The sequence below is a fragment of the Salmo salar genome, chromosome 25 (assembly GCF_965601325.2).
Source record: "Salmo salar chromosome 25, fSalSal1, whole genome shotgun sequence".
Classification (NCBI taxonomy): domain Eukaryota; kingdom Metazoa; phylum Chordata; class Actinopteri; order Salmoniformes; family Salmonidae; genus Salmo; species Salmo salar.
This window is the reverse complement of record NC_138315.1, coordinates 23,830,119-23,847,354: the sequence shown is the minus strand read 5'-3', so window position 1 is coordinate 23,847,354 and position 17,236 is coordinate 23,830,119. Positions and strand designations below refer to the sequence as shown.

General features: G+C 42.0%; 1 protein-coding gene across 1 annotated transcript; it reads left to right on the top strand.

The window, feature by feature from the left end:
- Positions 1-2,888: 2,888 nt before the first annotated feature.
- Positions 2,889-16,579, top strand: LOC106586421 (sterol 26-hydroxylase, mitochondrial). The gene is made up of 9 exons (XM_014173655.3): positions 2,889-3,277; positions 3,981-4,171; positions 8,115-8,314; positions 9,531-9,728; positions 12,617-12,780; positions 13,127-13,293; positions 13,624-13,705; positions 14,039-14,251; positions 15,140-16,579. Exons 1-9 carry the CDS (start codon positions 3,029-3,031, stop codon positions 15,260-15,262), a joined length of 1,587 nt encoding a protein of 528 aa, XP_014029130.3. The 5' UTR covers positions 2,889-3,028; the 3' UTR covers positions 15,263-16,579.
- The last annotated feature ends 657 nt before the right edge of the window (positions 16,580-17,236 follow it).

Below are 17,236 nucleotides of genomic sequence, written 5' to 3'. Positions count from 1 at the left end.
ATTCAGTGCTGTATGGTCGTGAGCATGAAAATCTATAGTTGAAGTCGGAAGTTTACATACACTTAGGTTGGAGTCATTAAAACTTGTTTTTCAACCACTCCATGAAACGTTTGACCCAAGTTAAACAATTTAAATGCAACGCTACCAAATACTAATTGAGTGTATTAGTATGTGGTAGCGTTGGGAATTTTTACTAGGATTAAATGTCAGGAACTGTGAAAAACTTAGTTTAAATGTATTTGGCTAAGGTGTATGTAAACTTCAGACTTCAACTGTACATTTAAACTCAGTTTTTCACAATTCCTGACATTTAATCCTAGTAAAAATTCCCTGTCTTAGGTCAGTTAGGATCACCACTTTATTTTAAGAATGTGAAATGTTGGAATAATAATAGAGAGAATGATTAATTTCAGTTTTTATTTATTTCAGCTTTTCCCAGTGGGTAAGACGTTTACAAATACTCAATTAGTATTTGGTAGCATTACCTTTACAATGTTTAACATGAGTCAAACGTTTCGGGTGGCCTTCCACAAGCTTCCCACAATAAGTTGGGTGAATTTTGGCCCATTCCTCCTGACAGAGCTGGTGTACCTGAGTCAGATTTGTAGGCCTCCTTGCTCGCACACACTTTTTCAGTTCTGCCCACAAATTTTCTATGGGATTGAGGTCAGGGCTTTGTGATGGCCACTCCAATACCTTGACTTTGTTGTCCTTAAGCCATTTTGCCACACCTTTGGAAGTATGCTTGGGGTCAATGTCCATTTGGAAGACCCATTTGCGACCAAGCTTTAACTTTCTGACTGATGTCTTGAGATGTTGCTTCAATATCGCCACATAATTTTCCTGCCTCATGATGCCATCTATTTTGTGAAGTGCACAAGTCCCTCCTGCAGCAAAGCACCCCCACAACATGATGCTGCCACCCCCGCGCTTCACGGTTGGGATGGTGTTCTTCGGCTTGCAAGCCTCCCCCTTTTTCCTCCAAACATAACGATGGTCAATATGGCCAAACAGTTCTATTTTGGTTTCATCAGACCAGATGACATTTCTCCAAAAAGTATGATTTTTGTCCCCATGTGCAGTTGCAAACCGTAGTCTGGCTTTTTAATGGTGGTTTTGGAGCAGTGGCTTCTTCCTTGCTGAGCGGCCTTTCAGGTTATGTCGATATAAGACTCGTTTTACTGTGGATATTGATACTTTTGTACCTGTTTCCTCCAGCATCTTCACAAGGTCCTTTGCTGTTGTTCTGGGATTGATTTGCACTTTTCGCACCAAAGTACGTTCATCTCTAGGAGACAGAACGCGTCTCCTTCCTGAGTGGAATAATGGCTGCGTGGTCCCATGGTGTTTATACTTGTGTACTATTGTTTGTACAGATGAACGTGGTACCTTTAGGTGTTTGGAAATTGCTCTCAAGGATGAACCAGACTTGTGGAGGTCTACAATTCTTTTTGAGGTCTTGGCTGATTTCCTTTGATTTTCCCATGATGTCAGGCAAAGAGGCACTGAGTTTGAAGGTAGGCCTTGAAATACATCCACAGATACACCTCCAATTGACTGAAATGATGTCAGTTAGCCTATCAGAAGCTTCTACAGCCATGACATCATTTTCTGTAATTTCCCAAGCTGTTCCAAGGCACAGTCAACATAGTGAATGTAAACTTCTGACCCACTAGAATTGTGATACATTGAATAATAAGTGAAATAATCTGTCTATAAACAATTGTTGGAAAAATTACTTGTGTCATGTACAAAGTAGATGTCCTAACCGACTTTCAAACTATAGTTTGTTAACAAGAAATTTCTGGGGTGGTTGAAAAACGGGTTTTCATGACTCCAATCTAAGTGTCTGTAAACTTCCGACTTCAACTGTAAAAGTTGAAATAAAGCATTCTCTCCACTATTATTCTGACATTTCACATTCTTAAAATAAAATGGTGATCCTAACTGACATAAGACAGGGAATTTTTACTAGGATTAAATGTCAGGAATTGTGAAAAACTGAGTTTAAATGCATTTGTCTTAGGTGTATGTAAACTTCCAACTTCAACTGTATGCCAAGACTTGAAAATGGCTGTTGAACAATTATCAATAACCAACTTGAACGAGCTTGAAGAATTTAAGAACATTGTGCAAATGTTGTAGAATCCAGGTGTGCAAAACTCTTAGAGATTTACCTGGAAAACTCACATCTGTAATTGCTGCCAAAGGTGATTAAAACATGTTGTCACACTGGTATAAATTATTCGGAAGAGAGGCGCAGGAATGCGTAATAGTTTTTAAAAAGTTGTACACAAATTACGGCGTACCGTGTAAAGACACAGGGACGAAGACCAAGCAAACATGTAACAATAACACAGGGTTGAAACCCTAACAAAAGAACAAGGAGTACCTCGAATAAATACACATGTGCACAATGATTAATGCACGGGACGTGACCTGTAATAATCAGCACAATCCACAAGGGCACGAATGCCCAAAACACACAGCACAGGTACTCACATGCCCCAACGGACATAGTAACAATAATCGACAGCACCATGGTGAACAAAGGGCACACTTATACAAGTACTAATCAGTGGGAATAGGGGACAGGTGTGCGTAATGATAGTTCCAGAGGAACCCGTGACACATGTATTGACTCAGGGGTGTGAATACTTATGTAAATGAGATATTGCTGTATTTCATTTTCGTAAATTTGTAGTTCAAAACATATTTAGGGTGTTTTTTACTCACTTTGTCTCTCCCACGATGTTATTCCTCTCTTCTACAGCGTCCATCAGAATTACATGCACATGGCTATTTATGCAAATTAGGTGATGACGTCATTAGCGACTTTTAGCGACTTTTAGGACAGCCAATAATTACTTTCCTTACGGAGGAGTTGGAACACTGGATGGCTGGCTGCGCTCTCACTCAGTAGATAAAAACAAGTGGCCATTATAATAGGCAGGAGAGAGCTCAGTCGTACTGATAAGAATAACAGACTACACTTTCCAGCAGTCGGAAGGACAGTTTATGCGTCAACATGTTTAGCAGATCTTTATTACAGATCGGACTGCGTGTTTGTACACACGAGAATAGGAACGGGATTAAAAGATTGACACCGACGTTAATTTACATTAGTGACAGGCGGCGCGATGCCTCTACCACTACCACTATCGTGAGGGACAACAATAAACAGAAAACTATAGATGATTTGGATGGGCCTAGTTTTCTGAGATCTTTATATTGGCTTTTCGGGAAAGGGTATTTTCAGACAGCACATCAAATGCAAGTAAGTGCTGTAGAGTGTTATTACAGTGCATTGCGAAACCTAGCCGCGAGTGTTATACCACACTGGTTGCGTATTATTATGTCTAATCTCCTAGTCCGTGTGCCAGGGGTTCGGTCAGGTTGATTTGGGGTGGTGTGACGATGTTTCATAGTGATTTTCTTGAAACTCTTTGTCCATAGAGTTAGAAAATGTTTGATAACTGTGTAGCAATGGCAACTTTGTTTGATTGCTTTCATCCCTCCCTCCCTCCATCCCATTACATTTTCCAATAGGTATTTTATCCATTGACAAACAATGTCTGCGAGTTTTCACAAAATGTGGAAAAAGTCAAGGGGTGTGAATACTTTCTGAAAGCACTGTATCACATTATTCCTGCCACACTGTAGAAAGCCATGCATGGGATTCCTGAAAAATGTATGTCATGTTTCGACCAGTCTGAACAATCTGAACTGTGTTTTTTGCTAGGTAAACGTCATAAAAAAGTTAACACAATGTGACCAAGACCTCTATTGGACAAAACAATGTGCGCTTATACTTTTTTCTACCTATTATCTTCACATCTTGGACTATTATGTCTTGCTGTACTTTCCAGAAGAGCCAGATGTGCCATGCATGCACTGATTTATCAAAACCATTCCATAAATTTTTTTGCATTTACTGTAGGCATCACGCTGCAATTATGCTCTTCTCCCCCCTCCCCCAGATTGAACACAGCAAGATCTATGGCCCTCTGTGGAAGTCAAAGTACGGGCCCTTGGTGATAGTGAACGTGGCCAGTGCTGAGCTGATTGAGCAGGTGTTGAGACAGGAGGGCCGCCATCCCACCCGCACGGACATGCCCCACTGGAGGAGTTACCGCGAGCTGAGGAACCACGCCTATGGGCCCCTCACAGAGTGAGTAGACAGTGGAAACCCAGTTCCAGGCCCTTTCATTGTAGTCTGATCCCAGATCTGTTTGTGCGGCCGTGCCATCTCCTATGGTCATGACAAGGGCCTTACACTCTTAGAAAAAAAAGGTGATATCTAGAACCAAAAGGTTATTTGGCTGTCCCAATAGGAGAATCCTTTGAAGAACCCTTTTTGGTTCCAAGTAGAACGCTTTTGGTTTCAGGTAGAAACCTTTTGGGTTCCATGTAGAACCTTTCCACAGAGGTTCTACCTGGAACCAAAAAGGGTTCTCCCATGGGGACTGCAGAAGAACCATTTTGGAACTCTTTGTTTTAAGAGTGTAGGAGCTGGCTAAACAGTACAAACTAGGATCAGGCTACTGACATTGCACAGCCAGGAAATTTAGTATTTTAGTATTTTATTACCATCCCATAAAGCTTCAGCTACTCTTCCTGGAGTCCAAACAAAACATAAAACATGACATAATACATAACATTAATAGACAAGGACAGAACTACTTTTTTTTTATACATGCTTTCCTACATTTACAGTGAAGTCAGAAGTGTATATACACTTAGGTTGGAGTCATTAGAACTCATTTTTCAACCACTCCACACATTTTTTGTTAACAAACTTTTCTTTTGGCAAGTCGGTTAGGACATCTACTTTGTGCTTGACACAAGTCATTTTTCCAACAATTGTTTACAGACAGATTATTTAACATATAATTCACTGTATCACAATTCCAGTGGGTCAGAAGTTTACATACACTAAGTTGACTGTGTCTTTAAACAACTTGGAAAATTCCATAAAATTATGTCATGGTTTTAGAAGCTTCTGATAGGCTAATTGACATTATTTGAGTCGATTGGAGGTGTACCTGTGGATGTATTTCAAGGCCTACCTTCAAACTCAGTGCCTTTTTGCTTGACATCATGGGAAAATCAAAAGAAATCAGCCAAGACCTCAGAAAACAAATTGTAGACCTCCACAAGTCTGGTTCATCCTTGGGAGCAATTTCCAAACGCCTGAAGGTACCACGTTCATCTGTCCAAACAATAGTATGCGAGTATAAATACCATGGGACCACGCAGCCATTATACCACTCAGGAAGGAGACGCGTTCTGTCTCCTAGAGATGAACGTACTTTGGTGCGAAAAGTGCAAATCAATCCCAGAACAACAGCAAAGGACCTTGTGATGATGCTGGAGGAAACAGGTACAAAAGTATCAATATCCACAGTAAAACGAGTCTTATATCGACATAACCTGAAAGGCCGCTCAGCAAGGAAGAAGCCACTGCTCCAAAACCACCATTAAAAAGCCAGACTACGGTTTGCAACTGCACATGGGGACAAAAATCATACTTTTTGGAGAAATGTCCTCTGGTCTGATGAAACAAAAATAGAACTGTTTGGCCATAATGACCATCGTTATGTTAGGAGGAAAAAGGGGGAGGCTTGCAAGCCGAAGAACACCATCCCGACTGTGAAGCGTGGGGGTGGCAGCATCATGTGGTGGGGGTGCTTTGCTGCAGGAGGGACTGGTGCACTTCACAAAATAGATGACATCATGAGGCAGGAAAATGATCTGGCTATATTGAAGCAACATCTCAAGACATCAGTCAGGAAGTTAAAGCTTGGTCACAAATGGGTCTTCCAAATGGACATTGACCCCAAGCATACTTCCAAAGTTGTGGCAAAATGGCTTAAGGACAACAAAGTCAAGGTATTGGAGATGCCATCACAAAGCCCTGACCTCAATCCCATAGAACATTTGTGGGCAGAACTGAAAAAGCGTGTGCGAGCAAGGAGGCCTACAAATCTGACTCAGGTACACCAACCCTGTCAGGAGGAATGGGCCAAAATTCACCCAACTTATTGTGGGAAGCTTGTGGAAGGCTACCCGAAACGTTTGACTCATGTTAAACAATTTAAAGGTAATGCTACCAAATAGTAATTGAGTGTATGTAAACTTCTGACCCACTGGAAAAAGCTGAAATAAATAATTCTCTCTAAAATTATTCTGACATTTCACATTCTTAAAATAAAGTGGTGATGCTAACTGCTTTTTACTAGGATTAAATGTCAGGAATTGTGAAAAACTGAGTTTAAATGTATTTGGCCAAAGTGTATGTAAACTTCTGAATTCAACTGTATGTAAATGTGTTTTGCAGTTTTTTATTTTCAATACATTTGCTAACGTTCTTAAAATCTTGTTTTTGCTTTGTCATTATGGGGTATTATGTGTAGATTGGTGAGGGGGGAAAAAACAATTTAAAACATTTTAGAATAAGGCTGTATCGTAACAAAATGTGGAAAAGGCTAGGGGTCTGAATACTTTCCAAATGCACTGTAGGTAACAACTCAAGGACAGAACTACTTACCTACATTTAAAATAAGAATACACACTTCATACCCTTAAGCCTAACAATCAAACATCAATAATACTTTGATCTACTGAGGCAGGCTCTGAAATTCTAATGTCACTTCACCAATGTTCTTTAAACAACCTGAGAGATTCTCAAGATATCAGCTAGTCAGTGAGCTGAGCAGACTATCATATCATACGGAGCATGACTGAAATCCTTACTCTACTGAGGCTTTGCTTACAATTACTTTCTCTGAACAGGCCCTAATATCCTAATGCCAAGGGCACACCTTATCTTGAACTTTAGCCCAAATACCAGATATTCTCAGGAGGGAGATGCTACAAGCTATTTAGGTCAGAGGCGTTGTGCTGTGATGTGCTGTTTTACTTGTTTAAAGCATTTTGCTGCTTTGGCTGCTTGCTTGAGTGATTTGAGATTGCAAGGAGTTTAATGCTAGCATGGCTCTATACATTACTGTGTGTTGCCTTGAATTCGTTTTGGTTATAGGGACTGGGAAGAGTCTTCTGGTTGCAAGTCTTGTGGAGTATGAATGTCACTCCACTGGTATGTAGTTATTCCTGTGTTGCTTGTCCCAACACCACAGTGAAATATCAGTGTTGTAGTAGGAACATGCACAAGACAATGCGCAAGAATTTGACAAGCACAAACACTTGAACCATGGGCTGCATACAGAGCCTAGATGAGCCAGATTGTACATGAAACACAAAACCTAGGACATAAAACCTCAGCATGATCCATCATGTCGTGCTTGAACCAGTGTTGTAGTAGCAAAGGATTGTGGTGCATCTGGGGGATAGGTTAAAGAGATTTTCTGGTACTTCTGAATACTTTTTAGCCAGTAGTTCTGAAAGTAGCGCTCACAAGCCAAAAGTGGTCCCTGAAAAATAGCGTACTACGTCACATATATGCAGATATGCGCACCATGTCATTGCTCTCTCTCCCTCTCTGCTGTGTGTGCATCTTGCTAGTTGTCACTCAAATGGCAAAGGGCTAAGGCTCATTGGCTAGAACTCAAATCGCTAGGGGCTGGCCCACGTGTGACCACATTTCAGGAAAATGGCGCAGCACTGCTTTCAGAAAAACAGTTGCTTTCAAACTATGGATTTTGTGGCTAAATGAGGTAAAATGGTTATTCTGGTCATAGATTATGCATGTACGAACCCATTGACACATCCTGCACAAATCAATTGTGTCACTTTTTGCACACAACAATATGTCAGTGGTACATCACTCTGTCACAAGTTGTCACAACAAGTTGAAATAACAAGTAAAGTGGCATAAAGTGTTTGTTTTCAGTGAACTTATCTAAATCAATTTCCTGTGGTATGGAAAATTCTAGGCAACAAAAGAGTGATCAAATTAAGATCCTAAGGTAGAAATGTTAGATTAAATGGAAATGGAGCTCAGTTAAAATGGAAAACAGCAGACATGAGAGGGTCTGCCTACCTATGGGTGTTTTGCATGTTCTCTCTGAAACAGTTCTTCTTTGTTTCAAATGACTAGACAGTACATCTCTTCTCCATGTTAAAGCATGATTCTGTTTGTGTCTATACTACAGGATGGGTGCTCAGTGGCAGCGCATCAGAAGTATCCTGAACCCTCAGATGCTAAAGCCCAAGCATGTCTCAGCCTACACCAACGCCCTCAATGACGTGGTTACAGACTTCATAGAAAAGGTGGCATGGCTCAGGGAGACCAAGGGAGAAGGGGTCATGGTGAACGACCTGGCTGGAGAACTCTACAAGTTCGCCTTTGAAGGTTAATTAACAGAGGGAATGACTGTCTGTAATAATTTTCTAGTCCCCATCAGATTAAAATCTGGACCTCTAAGCCAATTCTACTGCTTTTTAAAAGGTGCATTGTGAGGGTTGTGGACGGCTATATCTGTTAGAAAGTGATGACCTTGAAGTAATTGCATAGTGATCTTTAGCCTTGGTAGTTGAGTAGATACTGAGTAGCTGATCGTTTTACTACCTTGTTAGGTAGGCAGTTCTTATTATAATTTTGAAGGACATCGTATTCATTTGGTCAAGGGCAGTAGAGATGAAAAATGTCTATCTGGATGTTCTAGATCACGAGTCAAACTCATTCCACGGAGGGCAAAGTGTCTGTGGGTTTTTTCTCCTCCCTTGTACTTGATTGATGAATTAAGGTAATTAATTAGTGAAGAACTTCCCTCACCTGGTTGTCTAGGAATTAATTGAAAGGAAAACCCAAAAATCCGCAGACACTAGACCCTCCATGGAATGAGTTTGACACCCCTGTTCTCGATACATACTATGGTCTTTGCACGCATTTCGCGATTGTATGATGTGACATAATCAAATCAAATTCAAATCAAATGTATTTATATAGCCCTTCTTACATCAGCTGGTATCTCAAAGTGCTGTACAGAAACCTAGCCTAAAACCCCAAACAGCAAGCAATGCAGGTGTAGAAGCACAGTGGCTAGGAAAAACTCCCTAGAAAGGTCAAAACCTAGGAAGAAACCTAGAGAGGAACCAGGCTATGAGGGGTGGCCAGTCCTCTTCTGGCTGTGCCGGGTGGAGATTATAACAGAACATGGCCAAGATGTTCAAATGTTCATAAATGACCAGCATGGTCAAATAATAATAATCACAGTAGTTGTCGAGGGTGCAACAGGTAGGTCAGCACCTCAGGAGTAAATGTCAGTTGGCTTTTCATAGCCGATCATTGCCGTCATACACTCTGTAAACTGCCATCCTGATGCTGTAATGTACCCTTTAACCTCACATAATGTCATCATACTCATGACATGGTCCTAAAGAAACAAACAAGTAATTCATAGGTTATAACTGTGTAATTACCATTTTACCATGCACTTTCTAAGTTAATAGCTGCTTATTTCTCTACCGGCATTGAATTTGATGCCTTTGGATATCAATAAACTATAAATCTATCTAATCTATATACAATTAAATAAACTGCTACCGTTGTTTGTCTCTGTCCTCAGGGATCTGTTCTGTGCTGTTTGAGACCCGTATGGGCTGTCTGAATGAGGAGGTTCCTGAAGAAACCCAGAAGTTCATTGTTTCAGTAGGAGAGATGTTTCGCCTCAACCTCATCATCGTTCTCTTCCCCAAGTCCACCTGGCCCTACCTCCCCTTCTGGAAACATTTTGTGGCTGTCTGGGATCACCTCTTCAAAGTTGGTGAGTGATCCAGAAGCCTTGATTTCCAGAATGAATCATGCTATGTTTCACAATTGCGCAGAAATTAGTTTTGCATCACATGCTTCATCACGTATAGAAAATAGTTAAAAAATGTACACAGTAAAACTTCACAACATAACATATCATCACATAGCCATGAACTTAAGTAACCTCTACTACATGCAAGCAAGTGAGGGGTGGGATGTAGGGTATATTTGGAGAGCACTCACTCGTTTCGCATGTGAAACATGCAAATGGTACAATGTGTTAATGTTGTTGATGTTATGTTACATCATTAACAACAACATACACATTGCACACTTTCCGATGTTGGCACTAAGACCGCTCTCAACCAGCTGTAAATGGCCATAAGCAAACAAGAAAATGCACTTTCAGAGGCAGTGTTTCTCGTGGCCAGTGAATTTAATGCAGGGAAACTAAAATCTGCTTTACGTAATTTTTACCAGCATGTCACCTGTGCAACTATAGGTGACAATACTCTAGATGACCTTTACTCCACACGTAGAAATGTACACAAGATCCTCCCTTGCTCTCCCTTTGGCAAATCAGACCATAACTCTATCCTCCTGCTTCCTACTTACAAGCAAAAACTCAAACAGGAAGTACTAGTGACACGCTCAATACGGAAGAAGAGGTTCAATGAAGCGGATGCTAAGCTACAGGACTGTTTCGCTAGCACAAACTGGAATATTTTCCGGGATTTATCCAATAACATTGAGGAGTTTACCACATCAGTCACTGGCTTCATTAATAAGTTCATCGACAAAATCATCCCCACAGTGACCGTATGTACATACCTCAACCAGAAGCCATGGATTACAGGCAACATCCGCACTAAGCTAAAGACTAGAGCTGCCGCTTTCAAGGAGCAGGACACTAATCCGGATGCTTATAAGAAATCCCGCTACCACCTCCGTCAAGCCATCAAACAGGAAAAACATCAATACAGGACTAAGATCGAATCCTACTACGCCTGTAGCGGGGCTTGCAAACTATCACGGATTACAAAGGGAAACCCAGCCACAAGCTGCCCAGCGATGCGAGCCTACCAGATATGCTACATGCCTTCTATGTTCGCTTCATGGCAAGCAACACTGAACCATGCATAAGAGCATGAGCTGTTCCAGATGACTGTGGGATCTCGCTCTCTGTAGCCGATGTGAGTAAGACCTTTAAATAGGCCCCTCAGGGGTGTGTGCTTAGTCCCCCCCTGTACTCCCTTTTCACCCATGACTGCGTGGCTGCGCACGACTCCAACACCATTATCAAGTTTTCTGATGACACAATGGTGGTAGGACTGATCACTGACAACGATGAGGCAGCCTATAGGGAGGAGGTCAGAGACCTGGCAATGTGGTGCCAGGACAACAACCTCTTCCTCAATGTCAGCAAGACAAAGGAGCTTATCGTGGACTACAGGCAATGGAGGGGCGAGCACGCCCCCATCCACATCGACAGGGCTGTAGTGATCTTCCGAAAGTCCTACAGCTGCACCATTGAGAGCATCTTGACTGGCTGCCTCACCGTTTGGTACGGCAACTGCAAGGCACCCGACCGTAAGGCGCTACAGAGGGTGGTGAGTATGGCCCAGTACATGAATGGGGCCAAGCTCACTGCCATCCAGGACCTTTATACCAGGCGGTGTCAGAGGGAGGCCCAAAAAATGGTCAAAGACTCCAGCCAATCAAGCCATAGACTGTTCTTGATGCTACCGCACAGCAAGCGATACCAGTGCACTGACTTTGGAACCAACAGGACTCTGAACAGCATTATACCCCAAAGCCATAAGACTGCTAAACAAGACTGCTAAATAGCTAATTAAATGGCTTCCCGCTGCTGCTACTCTCTATTGGCTATCCTGTTGCCTAGTAAGTTTAACCCTACCTAAATGTACATAGCTACCCCTGCACATCGACTCGGTACTGGTACTCCCTGTATATAGCCATGTTAATCTTTACTCGTTATTGTTATTCACTGTGTATTTATTCCTTGCGTCACTATTTTCATTTTTTTAATCTTTAACTCTGTGCTGTTGAAAAAGGACCAGTAAGTAAGCATTTCGCCGTTAATCTACACTGTGTTTACTAAGCATGTGACTTAACATTTGATTTGATTTCTCATGTAAAAGGAGTGAGTGCCCTCACATACCCTACAATACTGTCTCCTATAGTTTCAGCAGAGGTTTCAAAAGTTCAATGGCTGTGTTTCAGCTCTAAGCAAATCAAACAGGTGCACTGCTCCTGGCAAGAGATTTGCCCCACTAAGCAAGTTCACACTGACAATCTTTGACTTGTTGGGTTGAGCTCAGGGTGCATGATAGGCTGTCATATTTCATTGTAGTATATCGCCATCTAGTGGCAGATATCCTACATGAGCAAAAATAACATCCCATCATGACTCAGGTCCATAGTGAGGGTGAAGTCTTCGATTATTCGCTTCCTCTCCTTGCCTCCTCCTCAGAACATCAGAGGGAAGTGAGTGGGGAGAAGAACATCCAATGCCCTCCTCACTCTTGTTTGATGGTTTGAGAAGAAGGCGAGGATAGAGGATGCAAGTGTAAAGGATGTCACGCTGCTTGCTTAGCCAGTCCTACTTTCTCCTGATTCAGCTCATACTGAGGCTTGAACACAGGACCTCTCACTTGCAAACACCTGTAACTGCCCTCCTGATGCGTCTTACCCAGTTGTGCCACCGAAAACCAAGCTATTCTGCAGAGCAAGTGGGACACTTCAGGCTGAGGAGTGAGTTTCACAGATCCCTATCTGCTACACAAGGAATTTAGAAAAGACTTGAGATTCACCCTAAGCATCTATATTGTCTTTGTGCTGGTTGCTATATCCTCTGACCTCTGCTCTCTCCCCATGCAGCGGAAAAGCAGGTGCGTCAGAAGATGGAGGAGATCCAGGAGAGGGTGCGCCTGGGCCAGCCGGTGCAGGGAGAGTACCTCACACACCTCCTTGTCAGCGAACAGATGTCTGTCACTGAGATACTGGGCTCCATCACTGAGCTACTGCTGGCTGGGGTCGACACGGTGCGTGTGTGTGCGTGCGTGTGCGTGTGTGCGCGTGCGTGTGTGCGTGTGTGTGTGTGTGTGCGTGTGTGTGTGTGTGTGTGTGTGTGTGTGTGTGTGAAAATATCAGTGAGGAGCTGTTTCACAGTAGGGTGGAAACAGGTGGGGAAAGGGGTGATGGCCTGGTGAGGGGCATTTTTTTTCTTAATTTCAGCCACTTTAGATTGTGATTTGCTGAATGAACGTTTGCAACATAACCACATTAGCTAACTTTGTCATGTACAGTTACAACAACAGCATAACAGTATCCGTGCAATATTATTAGCTCACAACCTATTCTTATTGTAATTGTTTTTGTATCCTCCAGACGTCCAACACCATCTCGTGGTCTCTGTACCACATGGCCCTGGAGCCAGAGATCCAGGAGAAGCTGTACCAGGAAGTGATCAGTGTCTGCCCGGGGGACAAGGTGCCTACCAGTGATGACATTGCCAGAATGCCCTGGCTTAAGACTGTTGTCAGGGAGACACTACGGTATGTTATTAGTCATCTGTCATCCCCACTCAGGTCATTTTCAGTAAATTCACTAATTAATCAAATGAATAATGGGTTATTAAAGTTATTATATTCATAATGAGGTCTTCATAATGAATTATAATGAGTTGTTAAATTCATTATACGCCAATGTGCTTATGTGTAGATCTTTTAATGATTTATTTCTTGTTAATTAGTCAAATTAGTCAATCCCTTTCTCTCTCGAAGATGTACCACATAGCGCTATATTTTAGCATTTTACTCTGCAGTCGAAACTAACTCCACTACACTCTCTACTCCTAGTGACTTTCTTGTATTCTCCCTCCTCAGGATGTACCCAGTAGTACCAGGAAATGCCCGCATCAATGTGGAAAATGAGATAGTTGTGGGGGACCACCTCTTCCCCAAAAATGTGAGTTTTACTTTTGTCATCTTGTACTGTTGGAAATGGTTGCTATTGGTGAACTTAATTACTTTTCTTTTCATCCTGTATGTAGAGGAGATCCCGATCACACTTGTATATTCAGTTTTATCCAGAGATATACATGCACTTTCACCATTCAATATTTTATTTAGTTGAAATCCAGGGTAGAGTTTTGGTTTGTCAATATCTCTCATACCAAACAATTATACAGTATACCACTAATCAGAGTTAGAGAGCGGCTATGTTTGACTGTTCTCCTCTCTTCTCTTCTCTCCCTCCATCACTTCTCTCTCCTCCTTTCTTTCCATCTCTCTGTTCCAGACCCTGTTCCACCTGTGTCACTATGCCGTGTCCTATGACCAGACAGTGTTCCCGGAGCCCCATGCCTTCCTGCCAGAGCGCTGGCTCCGTGGGGGCCGGGGGGAAGACAAGAAGAACCAGCACCCCTTCGGCTCAGTGCCCTTCGGTTTTGGGGTCCGGGCCTGCCTGGGCCGGAGGGTGGCCGAGCTGGAGATGTACCTCATCCTCTCAAGGGTAAGACTTCCAGGCCTGTTCTGTAGTTGTATAGTACTGTTATAGCATCAGCTACCCCTGCAGTAGCTACCCTTCATCAAACAGCATTCTTCTGTTGTTATGTAGGACTGTAATAGTAGCTAGGGATGCTGACCACTTGTTACAAAGCTAGATTTTCTGGATCTGGTAATGGTCAGGGGTCAATACAGCATCCTCTGTCTATAATACATTTCCTACACCAATTTTCGTATTTCATTTGACAGTGACTCTAGAGGGTTGAGAGGTTAAAGCTACAGTAAGTTTAACCAACTGTTTAGCCCCAAAACCAGGACATTGATTAAGTTAGTTAGTGTTGCTGTAGTCTGTAGTAACAGTCTTGTAGAATCTGGTTCAACTTGTTGTGGTGTTCCACTGTTAGCTTTGGCATTGGAAGGAAAACATGGCAGACCAGACCTTCACCTTTGGTCTGATTCATCCCATCTGGATACATGGTGATACCATGAATCTGTCTGTCGGCAAAGAATATGTAATCATTAACTTAACTTGGATTGTTGGAAGGAAGGAGTTCAAACCTCCAGCCTTTAAGATCCTGTATAGTGTTCTCATATGTTTTATTGATTCAGAGACACAGTTCAATAATAGGATAAAACAAGGACTTTCTCATGATCTATTTACTGTAAATGTTTCAACTGTCACGACACATTGTGATAAAACATTGTCATTAATTTCCCAATTAGGAGAGTTCATATTTCTAGGTTATTGTGCAATTCATGAGTTTTTGTTTTTGTTCCTTTTATCTATTATGTACAGTATATATCTTTCCATTGAACACGTGGATAGCTGATATTCTCTCAGACTAGGACAATAACATACTAATGTCAACGTGTTTTCCTCTCTCTGTCCTCCCAGTTGATAAAACACTATGAAATACGTGCAGATCCTGCCGGAGCCACAGTTAAGCCAATCACAAGAACCCTTCTTGTCCCTGCTACCCCAATCAACCTGCAGTTTATTAATAGGACAGTCCAGTAGCAAGAGGAACCAATGGCAGCGGAAGGAATTTCCCTATGAACCACATTAGTATCAAAGATTGTATATTATATTGACAAGATAGACAAGTGACCGCTGTGCCAATGGAAATATATGTCCTCAAAGATGAAGCAGGAAGCCAGATCAGGTGAGGCCATTCTAGCCAATGAAAGGGCAGATATGTGTGTAAACAACAGACAGGCCAAAGAGATAGATAAAGGACTCATCTTTGTATCTGTGCTATTATATATATTTTTTTGTAAATTTTTTTACCCCTTTTTCTCCCCAATTTCGGGGTATCCAATTGGTAGTTACAGTCTTGTCTCATCGCTTCAACACCCGTACGGACTCGGGAGAGGCGAAGGTCGAGAGCCGTGCGTCCTCCGAAACGCAACCCAACCAAGTTGCACTGCTTGTTGACACAATGCCCACTTAATCCGGAAGCCAGCCGCACCAATGTGTCGGAGGAAACACCATACACTTGGCGACCGTGTCAGTGTGCAGTGCGCCCGGCCTGCCACAGGAGTCGCTGGTGCACGATGGGACAAGGACATCCCTGCCGGCCAAACCCTCTCCTAACCCGGACGACGCTGGGCCAATTGTGCGCCACCCCATGGGTCTCCCGGTCGCGGCCGGCTGCGACAGAGCATGGACTCCCAACTCATAGGAATTCACACCCAATTGACTACTTTAAAATGGTGGAAGCCCTCAAAGGCAATGTCCATGCTAAAGCATATAATATATGCCAAAGCGTATATCCATGATGAGTCCTCTATCTATCTCTATGACACAGGCACAACTCAAAGTAGCCCGAAATGCCAAATGCACTTATATCAGTGCATTTGTAACAACCTAAGTATCAAGAAACGTATATTTAATTAAATAAGCATCAATTAGCAATAAAACATTTTGATGACCAAATTAGACACTGATTGGCCTCCATACAAACATTCCTTACTTTGTGTGCTTATTTTCATGGACAGATTTTGTGTAACATCATGACCACAAGACAGCAAGACCACAGTAAGACCCTGTTGTTGACAGTGTGTTCTCATTATTTTAACATTTATTTCTGTAGATAGGTTTTGTTTAATTTAACAACTGTCTTGCTCTAGGTGAGGCTATGTGTTATTTGTTGCTAGTAAACACTGTTTAATTTGTATGTTCTTTTTAAAAGTTATATGATTTTAAAATGTATTTTATGTAATATGACAATGCACTTAATATTATAGATGTATAATTACCTGCAAAGGTATGCTGTTGATTCAGTACTGAAGACGTTCTAAATGAATGTAACACAATAAAATAGTCTTTTAGACAGTTTTGTTATGTATTGGTGTACTTTTCACAGAGATTCCTTTTGAGGACATTCTCTAGTATTACAATGATTGATAAGACAGTTTGGACTTTGCCGGATGAAAGCTGGCTTCAGTCCCAAATGGTACCCTATCCCCTAGTGCACTGATATTGACCAGGGCCCATAGTGGATAGGGTGCCATTTGGGACGCTGGCCTTTAGTCTCAACACTACTAGAGATGCTACTGTGGAATAACAGCTTGGACTGCTGGGAATCTTCAATAATGAGGTTCCACAATTCCACAGTTGTCACGTCCTGACCAGTAAAAGAGGTTATTTGTTATTGTAGTTTGGTCAGTACGTGGCAGGGGTGTGTTTGTTTTGTGTTGTCGGGGTTTTTGGGTTGTGTTCTATGTTTTGTATTTCTATGTTCTATTTTCTAGTTTCTCTATGTCTAGTTTATTGTTTTGACCTTCAATTGCAGGCAGCTGTACCTTGTTGCCTCTAATTGAAGGTTCTATTTAGTAGTGGTGTTTTTTCTATGGGATTTGTGGGTAGTTGTTTCCTGTTTAGTGTTTGTTGCACCTGACAGGACTGTTTTCGTAGTTCTTTTTGTTCAGTGTTCATTTTTGTTTAATAAAGAAGATAATGAGCATTCACGTACCCGCTGCATTTTGGTCC